This window comes from Gopherus flavomarginatus, chromosome 19, assembly GCF_025201925.1.
Source record: "Gopherus flavomarginatus isolate rGopFla2 chromosome 19, rGopFla2.mat.asm, whole genome shotgun sequence".
Classification (NCBI taxonomy): domain Eukaryota; kingdom Metazoa; phylum Chordata; order Testudines; family Testudinidae; genus Gopherus; species Gopherus flavomarginatus.
In genome coordinates, this window is record NC_066635.1 from 11,972,714 (window position 1) to 11,993,085 (window position 20,372).

Here is a 20,372-nt window from a genome sequence, read left to right on the forward strand (position 1 = left end):
CCGAGCCGTGTGGTGCAGCCCCCGACCCAGCACCGCGGGTGGAGCACCGGAGCGGGACAAGCCCCAGACCTTGCTCTCCAGTGGGAGCTCACGGACAGGCTTAAAACAGCTCGTGGGCCGGATGCGGCCTGCGGGCCATAGTTTGCCCACCCCTGCATTAGAGAAACCTTTTTACATGAATGCCCAGATATGCACATGCCTGAACATAGTAACCACATACTTTAACCCCTGGCCTTTCTCGCTTTAACTTCATGGCCTTCTCTATCTCTAGCTGCTACTGTTTGTTAACTCCACTCATCAAGATTAGGTGCCAACACTCAAGTATGTGAGCAGATCTAGGACATTGCTGGAACTGGTCATGTGCATATGGTTACTGGTTGTACATGTTTGCTAAATAGGGATGGAAAACTGTAGGCTGCATGGGGCAAGAGCCTTGTCTTTCTTTTTGAACTGTAAAGCACCCAACTTGTATCTCAGTGTTATCAGGCTAGTTACATTATCTGTAATATACAATTCTATAATGTTATACGTTTGATTATATTAAATTAATTATACTAAATAAAATATAATTAAAAACAATCTCTCTGTATAACATTTTAGATAGTATTTAATAAAATATATCTCATTCCAGAGGCTTTGCGTGAGAAATCTTTAGCATGGCAGTTTAACCTCACTATTTCAATCAGTGTTAATGGAAGCCATGGGATCTAACTCTCTGTGCTGAAAATTTATCCTAACAAGACAGCAAGGTTAGTGGATCATTCACAGTTGCAGTTGCTTATGTTGGGCTTTCCTTCCGCTGCCTCCCTCCCCCATCTTGGAGCCTCAACAAATAGCCAACAGATTTATATTTCAGAGAAGAGTGTGAAACAGACCAAACCAGCCATTATTAAGAGCTGTCCAGCCCTATGAGGAAGAGACTAGAGCAAACGGCTTTGTAGGCATTTCTTGCTGTTTGCCATGGAAGAAACAAATTGTGACACTTATGAATCAGCCAGTTTAAACTGCGCAGTAAATGGAGTGAGAAACCTTGGGAAAACAATAACACGCAGCCCAGCCAGGTGTCCGAGAGGTGATGAAATGCATTGACAGGTAGATAGTGTATCAAAACTAGATGGGACCTGGATCACCAATCATTGTTATCCCTCCCCACCTTTGACCTTTCTTCCAACATCTTCTCACCCACTCTCTCAGGCCACGTCCAGACTAGGAATTAAAATCGATTTTAGATACGCAACTTCAGCTACGAGAATAACGTAGCTGAAGTCGAATTTCTAAAATCGAGGTACTCACCAGTCTGGACGGCGCGGCATCGATGTCCGCGGCTCTCCGCGTCGATTCCGGAACTCCGTTCGGATTGATGGAGTTCCGGAATCGATGTAAGCGCGCTCGGGGATCGATACACCGCGTCCAGACTAGACGCGATATATCGATCCCCGAGCAATCGATTTTAACCCGCCGATGCCGCGGGTTAGTCTGGACGAGGGCTCAGTAACCTTCCCATTCCTCATGCCTGTCCTAATGTTTTCCTTGATTCTTGCTCTCCGACCTCTGCAGGACAGACTCTTGGAGTCACCTTCTGCCCTCTGGATCCAGCCTGCCAAGCAGACTGTATTCCATCCAGATCCAATACATTTAGTCGGGGTCTGAGCTGGCAGGGTTTGGGAGCATTGTCCCGATAACTCTTTCACACGCTGAAGAGTAGGCTAGATGTAACATGCAAAAGGTGCATGTTACATCTCTCAACAGCAACAATTGTGAGTAGAATTATTATTTTTATTATGGTAATGTCTGGGGACTCCAATCATAGATCCACCGTCCACTGTTCTTTACGCTGTACAAACAAATGACTAGTGCTCTCTGAGAACCAGGATTCACTGGAATTTCTACCATTTCAGGGGAGAAAAATTATTCTGACTTGGAATGAAACATTGAATTTCAAAATTTCCCAAGACACACCATTTTTGAAAACATTTCATTTTGGGTGAGTCACACCATTTATTATTGTATTTTATATCATTTTATTTGTAATTATTTTGTGACAGAAAACATAAACATTAAAATATAAAAAGGCATATAAAATAAAAAATAATAAATATAAACTAATAAAATAAACTAATAAAGTAAAAATACAAAATAATGCAATAATAAAAATAAATTGCAAAATAAAGTCATTTTGAAAAGGAAAATCAAAACATACCATTCTGAAAAGGTCAAAACAAATAGGATTGAAACAGAACTGTTTGACCTTATCAAAATGATTCATTTCCATTTTTTTCCTAAATAAAATTTCATCAAAGTTGACGTGATCCCATAGAATCTTTCAGTTTGGACTAATCATTATTTTCTGATGGAAAAACATTCGGTGGAAATTTTTCAACCAGCTCTATGCACAACGCAAGATGGAGTCCCTGTCCAAAATTGCTTACACAGAACAAACAGAGCTCAGGAACACGTCAGATAGGAAAAAGTTAGCGAGAGCAAAATAATGAATGTAGCTGGCCAGAACCTCCACTAAATGGAGCTGTGCCAATTGATACCTTCTGAGGATCTATCCCAGTACTTGTACTAGAGGAAGTCTACGAGTTGTAGGCAAATCTGGACATCTGTACATGGATCAGGTAGATATGCTTCTGTCGGGCATTAACATGCAGTTGTCAAAAAGTTGGATTTACTGACCCTGAAGGCAATTTTGTGCCATTAAAAATGACAGTGCACACTGGCACCCGTATTTAATTTCTATATGTTGTTATTGCTTTCAGTTTTTAATATGAGGCAGTGTGGTGTAGATTTTTCCTACTATCAACATAGATATAACTATTTTCTCCCCTTTTGATGCCAGTCCATGTATGGTAGTTTATTAGACCAGCTTAGACATCTGATATAAATTCATTCCTGTAGAAGGGGGAAAATTGGTTGTGCCTATATGCTGCTAAGAACGAATATCTGCGGGTTGGTCTTAGGCAGAGACTGACTAAGGTGAACTTCCTCGGTTTGCATTTGGATGCCTTGCGTTTTATGTCAGCAAAATCCATACAGTTCTTGGCTGTGTTTTTGATGCTCAGTTTCCTTTCAGTTGAGCATTTCATGCCATCACTTGATCAGCTTTTTTTTTAAAAAATGAATAGCACTTAAGTAATATTGCCAGGCTAATACAGTCATTATAAATAGGTTGGATTGCTGAAATATGTTTTCTCTTGACCTTCCTGCAAATGTACTTTCTGAATCATACGGATCCAAATACAGTATCGAGGTGCCTGGAACAGACAGTCATCTGATCATACAGTATGGGTCACTCCATTACTTGTCAGTGGTCTCAGAATATCAGTGCATGCCCTGTAAAATGTAGATCCTTTCTTTCAAATCATGTATCTTGTACCTTCTGATTTAATATAACTTATTACAGCGTATGTCATCCCACTGAGCTTTACAAACTATAGACCATCTGCAAGAATCACCACTGGTATCTAGGCACTTTGGAATGGAATATAACAGCTATTCAATCACCCAGCAATGGTACAGAAGAAATTAGGAAGAGTAAAGGAATACTATATCCATTTGAAACTATATGGAAAATTTAGGGTGGCGGTATGTAATTTATTCAAAATTTGGCTGGGACAGCTGTCCTCTTGGGGGGAAAAAAAAGAAACATGCATCTTTAATGACCAGAAGTGATCAGTGTGACATTTCTACTGTGCATGTGAAAGATGGCACCTCCAGAAGCACATTACCTGCTGGAGGCAATTGTTTCAGTACAAGCTTGGAAAGAAGAGGGTCGTAAGTAAATTACCAGCAGCACTTCATACAGTGTCTTGGGGTTTCCTTGATGGTCTCCCATCAAAGTATTGTCTAGTCTCCCTGCTTAGTTTATGACCCATTGAGATCTTAGCTCCAGGGCATGGCTGCAGCTCTTCTCGTGTTCTCTATTCCAGCCAGGTCTCTTAGGTCTTCCAACTCTGAGTTGTTTTCTGTTGCTAAATCCTGCTTTTACTCTGCTAATAACAAGACCAGGGTATGAACAAAAATCCTGGGTGCTAACAGTCTGACTTTGGAGAAGTTTGGAACTGTTCCAAACTTTTCAGCTGGTCCTGTGCTCTATAACTGTGTGAAGTGAATTCGAACAGTCCTGACCTTTTAGAGAAATTCAGTTCTTAATTTGGATCCAACGATTATGGCTTGGGACAGCCTTTGCCAGTAAATGATCATTTGCACCCTTAGGCCCTTTCTGTTGCAAACTCCCTGTACTTCTAAATGAAGGAAGTTTACTCCCTAAATATTTATACAAACCAGATTAATGTTTGCTTTCAGTTGTGCTGAAGTATAGCAAAATGTTTTCCCGGTTGCTCTGTGCATGGACTCTATCTTTGATTGGGTGCTTTATAAATGAAGATTGTGCGTCACATTATATTGTATTTTATTATCTGAGAAAGCTACTGTCTCGTTATCAAATATATTGCTAGTTTAAGAGAAGAAGACTATAGTTACTGTAACGGTGTTAGTGTAGGAATAATTTTGCTATAGAAATTAAATTTTTATACCATCATGAAGAAAACCAACGCTTTGTGAGTCCTTGGAGAATTTGATTTCTGGCTTTCAGCAGGAGTGACTCAGATATTTAGCGTTGTAGGAATAGACTCTTACTTATTGCAGCTGGATGCTCCTTTGCCCCAAAATTCAGATAAATCTGGGAGACTTTGAGTAAAATATCCTTTCTGAGGTGTTATTTGGGAGAATGTAATTTAATGATGGGTGTAGCTCAGAAATGTTCAGACATCCAGTCCAGATCAATACCTGACCATTATCCAAACTATCTGAAACTCTTGAGTTTGTAAAATTGTGCGGAGAATCACCTGATGTCAGGCTTTTTTGATGAGATTAATGGTGTTTATCACTTCTAGACAGAATGGAACCAAAGCAAAAAAACACCTTTCTGGCAGCAGTTTGGCAGTTATGTTTCTGTGCCTGGCCAGAATAATAAAGATTTGGTTTGCATGTTGGGAAAGGTTCATGTTTGTTCTATTTTTATCAGAATCAATTCACTCTTCCCTGCTTCTAAATCACCAGAAGCATCTAATGATTCATTCTCTGTCAGCAGCATGGGCCTGGTAGGGGAGATCACTCACTCTTTGAGACCCAGACATAGGGTCCCTAGAAGCAGCGAAAGACAAACAGAGAATTAAAAATATATTTACTGTCTATAAAGGCCTTAAGCACGTTTTACTTTAAGCATGCAACTAGTCCCATTGAACTCAATGGTACCACTTTTGCTTAAAGCTACGGACATGTTATATGGGCCATACTATCAGAGCGGATATCAGCAGTGGTGCGGAAGCTGCAGTCCCATTGGTATAAATGAGAGGAGGGTGCTGGCAGAGTGTTCTCTTTGATGGCCTTGTATCTTTGGAAATAACTCTCCCTATGGTCCAAAATAGCCCAAATCTGATGATCTTCAGCACACTATTATTATTTCTTTGTGTTGCAGTTACACCTAGAATTTCCTGTCACAAACCAGAGCCCTGCTGTGCTAGGTGCTGTACAAAACACAGAACAAAATGATAGTTCTTGCCCCCAGACAGTTTATAATCAAAGAACAACATGACAAAAAATGGGCCAGGGGAACGCAAGCAAACAATGAGGCACAACTGAAATGGTATGTTAAAGTCACGTTTGTAAAACTCATCTCTTTTCCCAGGCATTTGAAAATGGAGTGGTTGGGAGGAGGAATTATAAGCTTGGTGAATTGTTTGAGGAGGATTTGAGTTTTTAAGTTATTTGGTTTCAGTGGAGTTGTTAGCTGAAATTGTAATGCTGTACTTAAGCTGTATTTTTAAGTTACCTCAAGGGTGCCTTAAAGCACATGAGGAGGAGTCCTTTTTACCTAAATAAAATGAAAAAAGGCTCAAGTGATTTGCTGGAGCAGGGTCCCTATCTGACTATTTCTCTTCAATCTCATTTCTTTGGAGAGAACTTTTCTACCAGTTGGAAACAAGTGTTGTCTCTTTCATTTTCCTGTTGGACTTGGGCTGTTAACGTCCTCAGCAAATCTTTCCTGATCCTCAGTTCCAAGCACCTTAGAACGAAGTATCAGAGGGGTAGCCGTGTTAGTCTGGATCTGTAAAAAGCTACAAAGAGTTCTGTGGCACCTTATAGCCTAACAGACGTATTGGTCTGACGAAGTGGGTATTCACCCATGAAAGCTCATGCACCAATACATCTGTTAGTCTATAAGGAGCCACAGGACTCTTTGTCGCTTTTTAAAGCAAAGTGATGCTTTAGCTGCATTGATGAACATTTCTGACAGCCTAAGCTGAGGGAGGTGGCATGAGACCATCCCTGAGTACAATGCATAGACCCTAGTTGTCACATCACACTAGGGGATTTTCATTTTTTGTGACTACCCCTTTAGGTGCCTTTGATATACCAGACAGGACAGCACCAAAAGAGGATATTTGCTCGTTGCAGATCCCTTGGCTAGTGTGTGCAGAGTGATTGAATTACGTATTTAATTTATTTCACTGTTTAAATGGTTTGATGTCGGTTTATCAGCTTTCGCTGTAACACCATGAGCCGATGGCAGAGTATCGCAGAAAGATGTATATCTGGAAATTAGCTTCAGTGACTATTTAATTGGTCGATATGAATCAACACTTGTGTGTCTTTCTATCATGACGAATCTCGAAATAAAATAGTTAATGACGTGATCTTTTTCATTCAAAGATGATGAGCTGGAGGCCAGTTCTTGCTATTTACTCAGTGGCGCTTCCGCCGTTGATAGTGAGGCTGCATGTTCACAAGACACAGAACCTGGACTACACGAGGGTTCTTTAGCAAAGATACTCCTGCTAGCACTGATACAGATCCACCACGGTTAGTGATGGTGGACACCTCCTGTGGCTGCCGAGATTTTTGACACCATGTCATTTAGACCTGCTCTGAGCTTGGTGAAACAGGGTATTAAAAATTCTGACAACCATTCCATACTAGTGAGTTATTCTGGGGCTAGCAGCTCTAGGGAGCTTTTGCTTAAAAAACCCCCCTAATCTAGATAAGGCTCTAAACTCTGTCAACATGTAGCCTCAGGGTCATCTAAGGGGTCTCTAAAGAAGAAGAAAAAAACCATTAGCTCAGCACTTTTGCATAGAGAGCTTATAATTCTATTAAGTGCTTCTGAAACCTGTTTTAAAAAAAATGGTAAATGTTGTAAGGGAGGAACACAGTTGTAAATTAAGTAAATAGATAAATGAATAAAACCCAGGAAGGTTAAGGGGTGAGAGCTTTAAAAGCTAACTGGCAGGAGCTTAAGGCATCGATAATAAAATGTGACTGCATGCAAGACGTTCTGGGAATATTTCATAACTCTGTGCTATATTCTTACTAGCCAAGAAATAACACTGGTAGAGAGTAGGGTAATTTCACTCATCACAGAGTTTTCTTGGTAAAGATATTTCATGAACAGGGTAAAGAAGAATGAATTAAAATTATGAATTACTCCAAATCTGGAGTAAATCTATCCATCAGGGAGTTACTCTGAATTTTCACTGGTGTTAGTGAGATCAGAATATGGTCCAGGCTGTCCTAAAAACAAAGTGTGAGACCTGGTTCTATAGTATTGCTAACCCTGGGTATTATGAGTTAGCCCCCAAAAATCTCAAGTAGCTAAAAATCATGAGGGTTTTTAAAAAAATAATAATTTTTTCATTTTGCTTTCTGTTTTTTGAGATTTTCACATACTTGCATAGCTCCAGCTCTTAAATATCATGAGATTCATGATAAAATCTGGAGAGCTGGCAAGATTGAGATCCCTTGTCAGAAGCTGTGATAATAATAACACCTCCTGTCAGAGGATTTCACGGTGATTTATGCTCACAAATGATTTTCGTTAAGCCTGGCAACAACCCTTTAAGGTAGAGAAGTATTTAAAATCCCTATCTTGAAAAGGGGGAAGCTAAGGCATAAAGGCGCTAAATCATCTGCCCGAGGTTATACATGATGTCCATGGCAAATTTGGGAGTAGAACTCTGATCTCTAAATTCTGACTACTGTGCTTTAGTTACAAGACCATCTTCTCTTGTCTTAAGCATTAGCAGGGTGATGGAGAGCCTTGCTTTGCGAATCAGGGATCTCAGAAATAAAAATGAAGATGGGAACAGCAAAGTTTAAAAAAAAAATCATCCATCAAACTTCTTAGCATCTGCCAAAGACAAAGGTCTGAATCTCCGCTAGTGAAAAAATGTTGAAATGTCAGGCACTATATATCACTAGTGAAGCAAGTCTTAACTTGGCTTCCCACAGCCTCCCCTATCATTATTATTATTATTTTCATTGATTTATTCTTGAATCTTGTTTTATTCCTACTGCTACACAGATATGAATGAATAAATCCTTTTGATAAAGGCCTAAGAATGTTGTTGCACTTTAAGAAAGCTAGGAGGGAAATTTGTTTTTAAATCAGCAACATTTGTATGCTATTCACTGTTCATACTTAGTAAAAAATGTATGCACTTGGCAGTTACCCAACTTGTTTCTATTCTTATTCTGTGTTCAGCCCATTCTTCTCCTGGGGACATCTAACCTTATATGTAATTACCCTACTGAGAAAGGGAAGTAGGTATAAATAACCATAACATCCCTAACAACTAAATAGAGTTTGCAGTATGTACAGTTCTCCAGGAGGCATCATCATGTTGGCTGCTGATGGGGAACTTTTTTCCAGGACTGCATTTTGGTTAACTGATGGGGTATATCAGTGCAGATGATGAATTTCTCAACTCCCCTTCCTGCACGGTTGAGAAGCATGTACTGTACATGCAATAGTGATGGACACTAAAATAGTAGATATACAAACAGACAGACACGTAACAGTATATCCTTTGTGAAAATGTACGACCTCTCCAAACAAATGGGATTGTGAAAAGGAGTATGACAGACTCTGAATATCTAACTTTAGTCCTTAATTAAAGTACCCTTCATCTGATTTGGTGGTCTGTACAGACGTTCACTTATTGCTGGGAGAAATGGGTAACTATTTGGCTGCAGCTACTAGGAAGAGCATCTACCTACCCACCCATGGAAGGGCGGTTGTGGTGATTTGATATATAAGCACTGTACAACAATTATCTTTTTTTTCTTTCCCAAGGTTTGTCTAAGTCTCTTGGTCTCATTGAAGGCTACGGTGGGCGTGGTAAAGGTGGGCTTCCTGCTACCCTCTCCCCGGCGGAGGAAGAGAAAGCTAAGGGGCCACATGAGAAATATGGCTATAATTCCTACCTCAGTGAGAAAATTTCACTGGATCGTTCCATACCTGATTATCGTCCAACCAAGTAAGTATCTTTTATTATCATCATCTCAGAACCACCGGTGTGAACAATAAGCCAGCAGTGTTGATTTCCTCCACAGAATCATAGAATGATAGGACTGGAATGGATCTCAAGAGGTCGTCTAGTCCAGTCCCCTGTATTCAAGGCAGGACTAAGTATTATCTAGACCATTCCTGACAGGTGTTTGCTCTTAAAAATCTCCAATGATGGAGATTCCACAACTTCCATAGGCAATTTATTCCAGGGCTTAACCACCCTGACAGTTAGGAAGTTTTTCCTAATGTCCAGCCTAAACCTCCCTTGCTGCAGTTTAAGCCCATTGCTTCTTGTCCTATCCTCAGAGGTTAAGAGAAACAATTTTTCTCTCTGCCTTGTAACAACCTTTTACATACTTGAAAACTGTTGTCATGTCCCCTCTCAATCTTCTCTTTTCCAGACTAAACACACCCAATTTTTTCAATCTTCCCTCATAGCTCATGTTTTCTAGACCTTTAATCATTTTTGTTGCTCTTCTCTGGACTTTCTCCAATTTGTCCACACCCTTCCTGAAATGTGGAACCCAGGACTGGACACAATACTCCAGTTAAGGCCTAATCAGCGCAGAGTAGAGTGGAAGAATTACTTCTCCTGTCTTGCTTACAATGCTCCTGCTAATGTATCCCAGAAGGATCTTGGTTGCTTATTTGCTCCATTATCTTTCTGGGTACAGAAGTTAAGCTGACTGGTCCATAATTCCCTGGGTTGTCCTTATTTCCCTTTTATTAGATTGGCACTATAGTTGCCCTTTTCTGGTCTTCTGGAATCTCCCCGGTCTTTTGTGACTTTTCAAAGATAATCACTAATGGCTCAGATATCTCCTAAGTCAGCTCCTTCAGTATTCTAGGATGCATTTCATTAGGCCCTGGTGACTTGAAGACATCTAATTTGTCCAAGTAATTTTTAACTTCTTCTTTCCCTGTTTTAGCGTCTTCTGAATCTACCTCATTTTCACTGGCATTCACTATGTTAGACATCACTATGTTAGACATACAATCACCACCAATCTTCTTGGTGAAAACCGAAACAAAGACGTCATTAAGCACCTCTGCCATTTCCACAGTTTCTGTTATTCCCCCCGGCACACCTCCATTTATAATGGGCCTACCCTGTCCTTGGTCTTCCTCTTGCTCTTATTGTATTTGTAGAATGATCTATGGTCTCAGCTGATGCTTTCTCCCTTCCTCCTTAACTCAGTCACTAGACAATGTTGTTCAATAGTGAACAATTTAATTGGTTGAGATTAAACCCAAGAGACCGTTTACCAGGACAAAACTTAATATATTGCTTGTAAAATTGTGGGTGGTAATGATAGGAGAGGCCAAGATCCACTCCAGACAGCAGAGGCCTTCCCACTATGGTATCAGACACAGCTTTTCACAGACGTCTGTTGCTCTTTAGAATTGGGCAAAGAGCTGCTTCTTCCTTTCCCTGCCAGCTCCTTAGTCCTGCTAGAGTGCTAGGAATAAACTATTGCTCCTGCACTATGCCTCACTAGCCTTCTAGCTGAGTCGGTCTGATGGGCATCCCTGCAGTGCCAGTCTGCACTGTGCTTTAATCTGCCCAGAGGATTTGCTGTTGTGGGGAAGAGAGGCCCTTCTCTCCCATCACCAAATGGATAGATGAGCCATCTGCCTTTGCTGCACTCCCCAAGCACGCTAGCCCAGGGAATGAGAATTTAGTCCTAAGAATTGAACCCAAGGTAGTGCTGTACTGCACATTAAGTTTATGAATGGGATTACTGTCTCTTTGTTCTGTATTTGAACAGAGCCTAGCACAATGGCATCCTGGTCCATGATAGGGACTCCTTCCTCGGTGCTGCAATAATACAAATAAATAATAATAATCTGATGGGGTTGCCTGTGACAGCAGGGGACTGGACTTGATGACCCAGGAGGTCCCTTCCAGTCTTATGTCCTTATGTTCCTATTAAGACAGTCACCAGACACTTAACTTGTAACACTGCCATTTGGCTTTGCATCTGCTGTCAGCTGCCTCCCTCACCAACTCCATGCTAGTTGTTCAACCACACAGTTGTAACAGAAGGGAGATATGAGGAAATGCCTAACATAGGGGTCAAAAGAGCGATCTTTGCAGGTTAGGTGGATCCAAGTATTATTTTATTTTCAGGTTGAGACTGTGTAGTCAGGATGGGATGTATTAGCAGGAGTGTTGTAAGCAAGGCACAAGAAGTAATTCTTCCACTCTACTCAGGACTGATAAGGCCTCAACTGGAGTGCCATGTCCAGTTCTGGGCACCACACTTTGGGCAAGATGTGGACAAGTTAGAGAAAATCCAGAGGAGACCAATGATTAAAGGTCTAGAAAATATGACATGAGGAAAGATTAAAATAAAAATGGGTTTGTTTAGTCTCGCGAAGACTGAGGGGGGACATAAGTCTTCAAATATGTAAAAGGTTATTATAAAGAAGAGGGTGCTAAATAGTCCTACTTAACCCCTGAGGACAGGACAAGAAGTAATAGCCTTAAATTGCAGCAAAATAGATTTAGGTTAGACACCAAGAAAAACTTCCTAACTGTCAGGGTAGTTGAGCACTGGAACGAATTGGAGGTTTTTAAGAACAAGTTAAACAAACACCTATCAGGGATGGTTGAGATAATACTTAGTTCTGTCTTAGTGCAGATAACTGGCCTGGATGACCTATTGAGGACCATTCCAGTCCTACATTTCTATGATTCTATATTAGAGCACAATTAGCTCATGAGGGAATGCTACTTCAGCACAGATGCTTTTAAATGGAGTCTCTGAATGGCGATGTACTCTTTTTTCCAGATCAAGTTTAAGATTATAGTGATGAGATATTACATTTACCTGCTAAGCACATAGAGAAGAGTAGACAAATGAGATGCCAATCATTTTGTTAAGAGTCTGGGAACAGACATTACTGGAGCTTATTTTTATTAAACTTAATTTTAGATATGTCTTACAGAATGTTCTCTGAAATTGGAAAGCGTCAGTTTGTCTGTGATGTCAGTGAAGGCTCTGATAAAATGTGTCTAGAAAGATTAAGACACAAAAGATATATGACCACATTCCATGTCATTAGGCTAGTGACAAAGAAATTACTTGGAATCTGAAGACCACTGATAATCATGCGAAAAGGAGATACGGTTAAATACATACGGCATACTGGGAAAGGGTTAAGGACTTAATGTCATGACAAGCTGAAGTCCTTTACTTGCCTGCATGCTGGATAAGTTTCAGGTAGCCACCAATGGTTTCCAAGTCCCTCAGAACAATGAAAACAGAAATATTTAGGTGATTTTTCAAAGGGACTGAAGCCGAAATCTCCCTTTGTGAAGGCACAATTTGCACTTCGATATTTGCATCAGCAAAATGAACTGCAGATGCACCTCAAAGGGTCTGCATCTCTAGCTACCTGATTTACAAATTCTACTACACTGAAAACCCCTTGGGGGGGAGCCTTCTCTAACACCTGAATATGAGCTCCTTACACAAACTTTCCCATCCAGAATTCTTACCTCTAGCACAGCTACAGTTAATTTGTGAGTTGAGTTTGGAAATTAATGTTCTTTGAGATGTTAGGCGGGGGTGGTCGCGGTGGTGAATTCATTGACATTTTTAGCTTATCACAACTCCAGTTTATTCTTCTGCAGAAACAACAGTCACATCTGGTGTGTGTTGTTTTGTATTTCCCTCCCACTGAGTTTTTGCGTTTGTTGCATACCGTATATGATTGTGGGACTCGGATAATATTTTGGGAGAGGGTTGATATGGGGCATTGTAGGGTACAGTAATTTTGTTTGTCTCTGTGAAGCATTCCGTAGTATATTTTTGCACTTGGTTCTTTGGGGATTGAGTATCCTGGCATTGTAGGTGGGCGTTTTGTCTGGTTGGGGAGTGGTTATAACTTTGCTAGAGGATTTGGAAATTTTCATTTCCTCCCTTCCCTTCTTATTCCAAGATTTGTTCTCTATTTTCCTAATGCTCTTTTATTGCAGATTTTTATGAAGAGTTTTATAAAAACCATTTAAGTCAAGTGTCCTGGTCTCTGATTAAAATAGATTCAAGTCGAAGGAAATTAGCCTAAATGGATTTAAAATTGCGGCATTAGTAAGGAAAACTGTTTTTAAAAGCCCTGGCTGATAAGCATTATAAAGCAAGTATTAATTTTAAATACAACTGCAAAAACATACTTGGCTCTACTGGAAACTACTTGGCAATTATAATGCCCACAGACTCAAACTATTCATAGGTGGCAATTTGTGCTACTCAGTGGCACTTGTTCTTCCTTTTGTTGCTTTGAGAAAAAGATAAAAAAGGAGTGCATGGCTTTCTCCGGAATAAAAGTAGCTCAGCTCCAGAGCTGGACTGTCCTCAGTTTTAAGAGTTTGGATTCCGGGTTTCACTCTGGATCTCTCTCTGAAGGGAGGGTAATAACACTATTGGATCACATGAGGTATAAAACTGGCTTTGATGCCATGCAAACATCCTCAAGATAGCTCTGGCTGTGAAACTTCAATCCTGATCTTTTGCAACACTGATTCTTCTGATCCCAGTCACCTACTGAGCAAAAGCTGCTGGTCACGTCAATAAAGCGTGCTATTATGAAGTGTAAATTACATCCACATAGAGGATAACAGCCTACTACTTCTGTCAGCTAATGGGGCCTTAGGCTTGAGTGGTTCGAAGAGTCTGTATTTTAGAGCTGAAGGTCTGAGGTTCAAATTCTGATGCTGGTGTGGATTGGTACATCAAGTAACAGCATACATGGTTTTGCATTGCACGCAAGTGAGTCTTGGATAAAACCATTCAGCTCATTTACACCTTTGACCTAAGATGAGATTGGCTTCTAGCCTCATATTCCATCTGGAAAAATTAGATCAGAAGTGTTCAAAGTGCTACCCATTGTGACCCACAATGCCTTGAAATACAGGCCAGTTTTACACTCTCATCATGTGTTCTAGCATGTAACTGGTGCTGAAGGAAAAGGCTGATTGTTTGCAGGTTTTATTGCTGATAAATGCAAATAAGATGTAGCCCTGGTGCTCCTGGTGGATTGCCACTGTGGTGCATTGTGGTGCTAAATTTGTGCACTTCTGCTTTAAGCAGTGATGCTGTGATGCATGAACATTCTGATTTAAGAGAACACAGCACCCTCCTAAATTTACTGGAAAGTTGGAATTGCTAGACTGGATCAGACCAATGGCCCATGTAGACCAATATCTTGTCTCTGAAAGTGGCCATCAGTAGATGCTTCAGAGAAAGGTTCAAGAAACCATACAATGGACAGTTGTGAAACCATCTGCCCATCGAGTATATTTCTTCCTCACCGCTGTTAGTGAGTGCCCTAAACCATATGGGTTTATATCCCTAATTTATATATATTTTTATCCCGCCTAATATAACTATGTGGAGTTCTCATTATCTAGATAAATGTCTAATACCTTTTTGAATCCTAATTAATTCTGGTTCAGTGGTATTTTGGCACGGGAATTAAGACTAGATTTAAGAAAAACAATACCCACAAGTGTTGTATCTGCCCAGAACTGTGACAAGTTGGGTGAAGGTGAAGTACTCCTGCTGTATAGAGTCTCTGAACATCTGTTGTTAGCACGACGACACTGTTAAAGCCAACAGAATATGTTAAAGTGAAGGGGAAAAATCCATAGGTAAGGAAGGAGAAAAAAGTATATAGCTTGTCTTTTTAATTATTCTGAGTATTTCCTCTTTAATGGAACACTTTGCTCCACTGGTGAGCTGCCATGTGGTCCTTGCAGGGGATAGGTAAGGCATGGTACAGATAAACTTGTGTCTTTTCCAATATGCAGCTGTTTGAGCTTGTATGGAGTAGAATGGAATGAGCAGGAGAAGTGGATCATCATCCACAGTTATTTTCTAAGAAATGTCCAATATCAGAAATGTCCAAATATCAGTGGCACTAATTATTGTAATCATTCCAAGTAATGGGTTCAGGGTTTGAGTCACAGCCGTTACCCTCAGTTCTCCCCCTGATTCTGAGTCACCAACACGGTTCATTTCTGTAGCTGCCTTTCTTGATAGTCTGTGAATAATGGGCTCTTTGCCATAATTTGACATCATACGCTTTTATTCCTGTGGGCTTTGCTGCAGCTCTTGGGCTCCAGGCATTTCTCTGAGTGGAAGATGGAAAAAGACACAGAGAGTTTAAGAGGTTAAGGAAAACTTTTTTCTTCGAACTGGCATCCTGGTGAAGGTGAAGCATGTTGCAGTGGGTGTTTTTGCTCTAGCTGCAACTTGAATGCAGATGTTACAAGATTGGTTCTGTGTGCTAGGTATACCAGTGTGTGAATGCGTTGCCATTCTCAAGCAACCCGTCGCCTCCATTTCCCCCTTCAAGGGTCTTTTTAAATAAACACCACACAGGCTTTTTATCTTTCTCCCCAGGTCTCATTTATTGACACAAAACAGAAAACAAAACTCTTCTCTCTCAGTTGAACTTCTGAAATTTTCCCTGCCTTGGCAGGCCGCTCTCAGCTCTGCCGGGCTAGAATCTATTTTTATTCCTGTGGTGTCTTGCTCTCCTTTTTCTTACAAAAAAGTCTCCTCAAGTCTGTGTACTTACCCTCTTAGCAGGGCTCCTCCCAAGCCTTTCCCATCTGTAGTCTCAGTCCCAACTCCTAGGACTGTCTGGAACCTGCTCTTTCCTAGCAGCCTCTGATCTCTGTTGGGGTGTGCCTCCTTTAGTAATCAGTGTTTGCTCGACCCAGGATTCTATTCCTGAAGAGGCAAGCCACCCTGTTACACAGTATTCATTGCCTCATTGATAGTCAGAAAATAAAATCGGGTTTGGATCTGGCTGAGATAGGTAGGATTGAAAACTAGATTCCATGGCAACTGATTTCAAAACATTGTGATGAGCTGGTTTTTAAAAAAAGTAAATGTAATTTTTCCTGGCCAATTAAAAAATAATGTCATTTTTTGCTTTTGTTTCTTCAAATTTCCATCAGCAATTTTTGATTCTTGAAAAATTTCAACTGGCTCTGTAGCTGGTTGAAACCCCCAATATTTTCAACAAGGTTTTGCGCAAAAATCAAATTTTCAATGAAAAATATTGTAGAAAATTTTAAACTGATGAAATTTCAACCAGTTTAATTATCATGCAGTTGTTTAATGCAAACTGTTGATAGGCATTAATTTAACTAAGTGTTAGCTATATCTTGACAGGTTCAAGTCCTCAGTAGGATGGCCCTGGAATACCTCTGACATTCACAACTATGGGACCTCAACGTGCCTTGACATCTGCACTGCCCAGGAACCCAGAAACTGTGACCCCTGTCGTGTGTGCTGGAGACAGAGCCTTTTAAATCTCTGGAACCTGCTTCCACATAGTCTAAGACATACAATGGAACAGCACTTAAACTGTCCCATGATAGAACCCTAGTATTCCTAAGAGCTGGTTGAGATGTTTAAGTTCAGTTAAGAAGAAAGAGAGATACTTCCGTTTCCTTGCTGTGGGGTTTTAGGCAGACACAAGGATGAGTCTTAGTAAAGAAAACACAGTTTGAGTATTCTGAGGAATATATTCCTCAAGGTGTGTTTTGGTTTGGGGTGGGAGCATCAGGCCAACATAGTTATGTACTTATGACTAAAATGAATGAATCTGAAGACCTCCACAAGATTTGTAAGTGCTTCAATGCAGGAACACCCTCCAGCATTGTGGAGGTTTCTGGCTCATATCAGGATGTAACTGTGTTGGGAATTAGGTACATTGGACTCTGGTAAATGGAATTTGAGGCTGACCTTTTAGGCTATAAGCTTTTTTTCCTATCCCTGTCAAATTCCTTATGGGTCCAGGTATCTTATTTCTCTTTAAAGTCAGAGGAATACAGGCTCCAAGAGATTGTTGGCAAAGGACTTTTGCCTGTTACAGCTGCAAGAACACAGGTTCCTGTGGACAATTTAGTTCTGGTGAATTTGGTTTCAGACCTGCATTAGGTATAGATCTGGTGTAGTGGGCAGGAGCATTCTTCTCTTAGCAATTTCTTTAATTTGGTTAATGGATGGAATGCTTCTTCACTTGTATATTTGTGGCATTGTGTCAAGTACTTATGAAACATCAACTGACCCCAGGCTGGATCAAACCTGAGACCTCTGGAGCTAAATGCATGAGCTTCTACTATGGCTCTTAGCTAAGACTGTAGCAGATTCATTAATCGGTCTCGGTACCACTAGATGGGATGGAGCACCACACGCAGGAGGTGTGCGGGTTACACTTAATCAAGTCCTGCCCACGTGTCACAGCTCCTTATGTTTAGCTAGCGTTCATGAGATGAGGCTGAGGGGGAAGAGAGCACATTTTTTACCTTTACTTCATTCAAAATTGCAAGAATGACATTTGCCAGGGAATGGAGCTTCAAGGCCTTTTCATCACAATCTTTGTTGTTCATTGCAAACAATAGAAGGAATTCTCTTGATCTCTATCTCGTTCTCGCATTGTATTATGATAACTCTCATGAAGGTTTTGTGCTACTCTACATGCATATAGCAGCAAGCAAAAGCATTGCAAGACACAGTAATTTTTCTCCTATAGTCAAATGCAATAAAAATTTTTTTTGCAAGGAGTGCAGGAAAGCCTAATCAGGGAGAAGACACCACAGCATTTACAGGATGTAAAAGCCCATTTAATTTTCATCTGGAGCTGTGCAAAACAGGACCTCTGCATTTTCAAGCATCATACACTCAGTCGGAGCAAAGTAAATAGAAGAACCAAGTTTATAGCTCCCCTGACCCCCTCCAACAGCACTGAGGTAGACTGTAATTTGTTGAAAACTGTGTTAAAATTACAAGCTATTACATTACGTGTAATGGCTTTTCTGGTCCTGACTGCAGGCTGGGGGGGTTCTGTAGGGAAGTGTGTGAACTAGGTTTTCAGCAGCCAGTCTGCAAAGAGCCAGCCAAGAGCAAGTTGTGGTGAGTTGTGCATCACTTCCTTACAGAGAAGACTTGCTTTTTCTCCCCATTTTTGTTTGTGCATGTTAGGGTTATGGGTTCTGAGAAATAAAGTAGTGTCACGTCGTAACCTTCCAGAAAGAGTATTTTATGTTCTTATCTAACCATCTTGTGGATATGCTATGAACTTAACATAGACAATGGAAGGAACCTTGGAAAGGTCACCCTAAGATCAAACTGTTTCAGCTTTTGCATGTACTTCTTCCAAATATTTCATAGCTGATCTCACTTCAAGGCATTTCTTGGGGACAAACGGTGGAATCAAATACAAAGCTTTGGCAGAAAAGAAGCAGGTTGGGCATTAGCAACTATAGATTAATGTTATCTAAATGCCGATTGCTACTGGAAATATCAGAGTTGTGTGAGTAGAGCAGGGGTTCTCAAACTGGGGGTCGGGACCCCTCAGGGGATCATGAGGCTATTACATGGTGAGATCATGAGCTGTCAGCCTCCACCCCAAATCCTGCTTTGCCTCCAGCATTTATAATGGTGTTAAATATATTAAAAAGTGTTTTAAATTGATAAGGGGGGGGGGTCGTACTCAGAGGCTTGCTGTGTGACAGGGGTCACCAGTACAAAAGTTTGAGAACCCCTGCAGTAGAGGGATATTTGCTTCTCCCCAATGTATTCTTTTAGAACTCTGGTGATGCATATAAGGAGGGCCACACATTACAGACTTCAGTGCAGATCCTTTGCTGGTGTAAATTGGGGTGGGTCTGTTGATTTCAGTGGTGTCATATACCTGTTTACACCAGCTGAGGCTGTGACCCTTACTTAGACTCTGAATGCTGACTTAAACACTGAAGGTTTTCCATATTTATCCCTTCTCTGTGATTGCCAGAGCAGATTTGCTCCTTACCAAATGCTAGTCTCACAAACTCAACTTGAGATCTGAAAACCAGTATGGGTTCTTTCTTTCTCATGCATCATCACCAGCAAATAATGCCCTAATTTTCACATGCAAATGCAACCAGAAATCTGGAAATCAAAATGTGCTCTATCTGCCTCTTAAATAAAGATGCCACAGTTAGACTTTAGCGGCTTCTTTTGTTGATTATGCATAGGGCACAGAAGCATGCAGCTTTCTCTTAGGTTACCATGTTGGCTCTGCAGCACTGATGCTAATACAATCTTTATATTAAATAAGTAGCAGTATTTTATCTTTGTTCTTAAATGTATCCAAATGTGTGTGCATGTGGAGAAAGTTACTAGATTTTCAGTAATTCCCGTTTGAACAATATGTGCACACAAACTCTTTAAAATATTTGACACTTGTAATTGGTGTTGGTACCACCTGTTTTTCATTTGTAACTTTGGCTATATACAGTAATGCTCGGCGTTAGCTACATGATCTATACTAGCATAGAGTTCTGACGCTTGATTACTTGAACTTGTATATAACCCCATTTAAAATGAATAAAATTTAAAGATCATCACATAACTAGAGGTCTTTATTTCGGGCTTTATAACACCTTGTAGATAAAAACAAATCCTTAGTTTTAAAATCTGAATATAGCAATGGATAGAGAACAGGTAAAAATAAAATGAGCCTTTTTGTTTGAAATTGGGAGTTCATTGTCCAACTTGTACCATTATTTTTCAACCAGAATTTTATACATATGTGTCCAAAGATACTGTATTTAGCAAATCTGTATGTGCATTGCTGCCAGCTACAGGATGGAATCAGAATTGCTTTAACTATGGGTCTTAAGGCCCTCCACTGCTAACAAGTGCTGGAAAGTCTCCTTTAGCTTAGTTGGTAGAAGACTGCTTTTGGAATAAGAACCTCTGGGTTCTGTTTCCATGTCTGTGATGAAATTGTGTGTGGTCATGATGTGCAGCATGAGTAATAACTTCGAAAAGTTTTGGGAAGACATGGATTTTCATTTTCTTAAATATATATATATAAACACAGATATACAGATATCTTATGCACAGTAGATATCACTAATGGTCAATTTTCTGATGAGTACTAGTTACTGACAACAACAAACAATGTTTCTTACTTCTTAAACATTTCATAGCAGAATGGTGCCATGAAGGCT

General features: G+C 40.3%; 1 protein-coding gene across 1 annotated transcript in view; it reads left to right on the forward strand.

Moving 5' to 3' along the window:
- GALNT17 (polypeptide N-acetylgalactosaminyltransferase 17) overlaps positions 1–20,372 on the forward strand; it is a 274,088-nt gene that overhangs the window by 61,882 nt on the left and 191,834 nt on the right. The window contains exon 2 of the mRNA XM_050929492.1: positions 9,137–9,320. Coding sequence (XP_050785449.1) covers positions 9,137–9,320 — 184 coding nt within the window. The remainder of the gene's footprint in view (positions 1–9,136; positions 9,321–20,372) is intronic.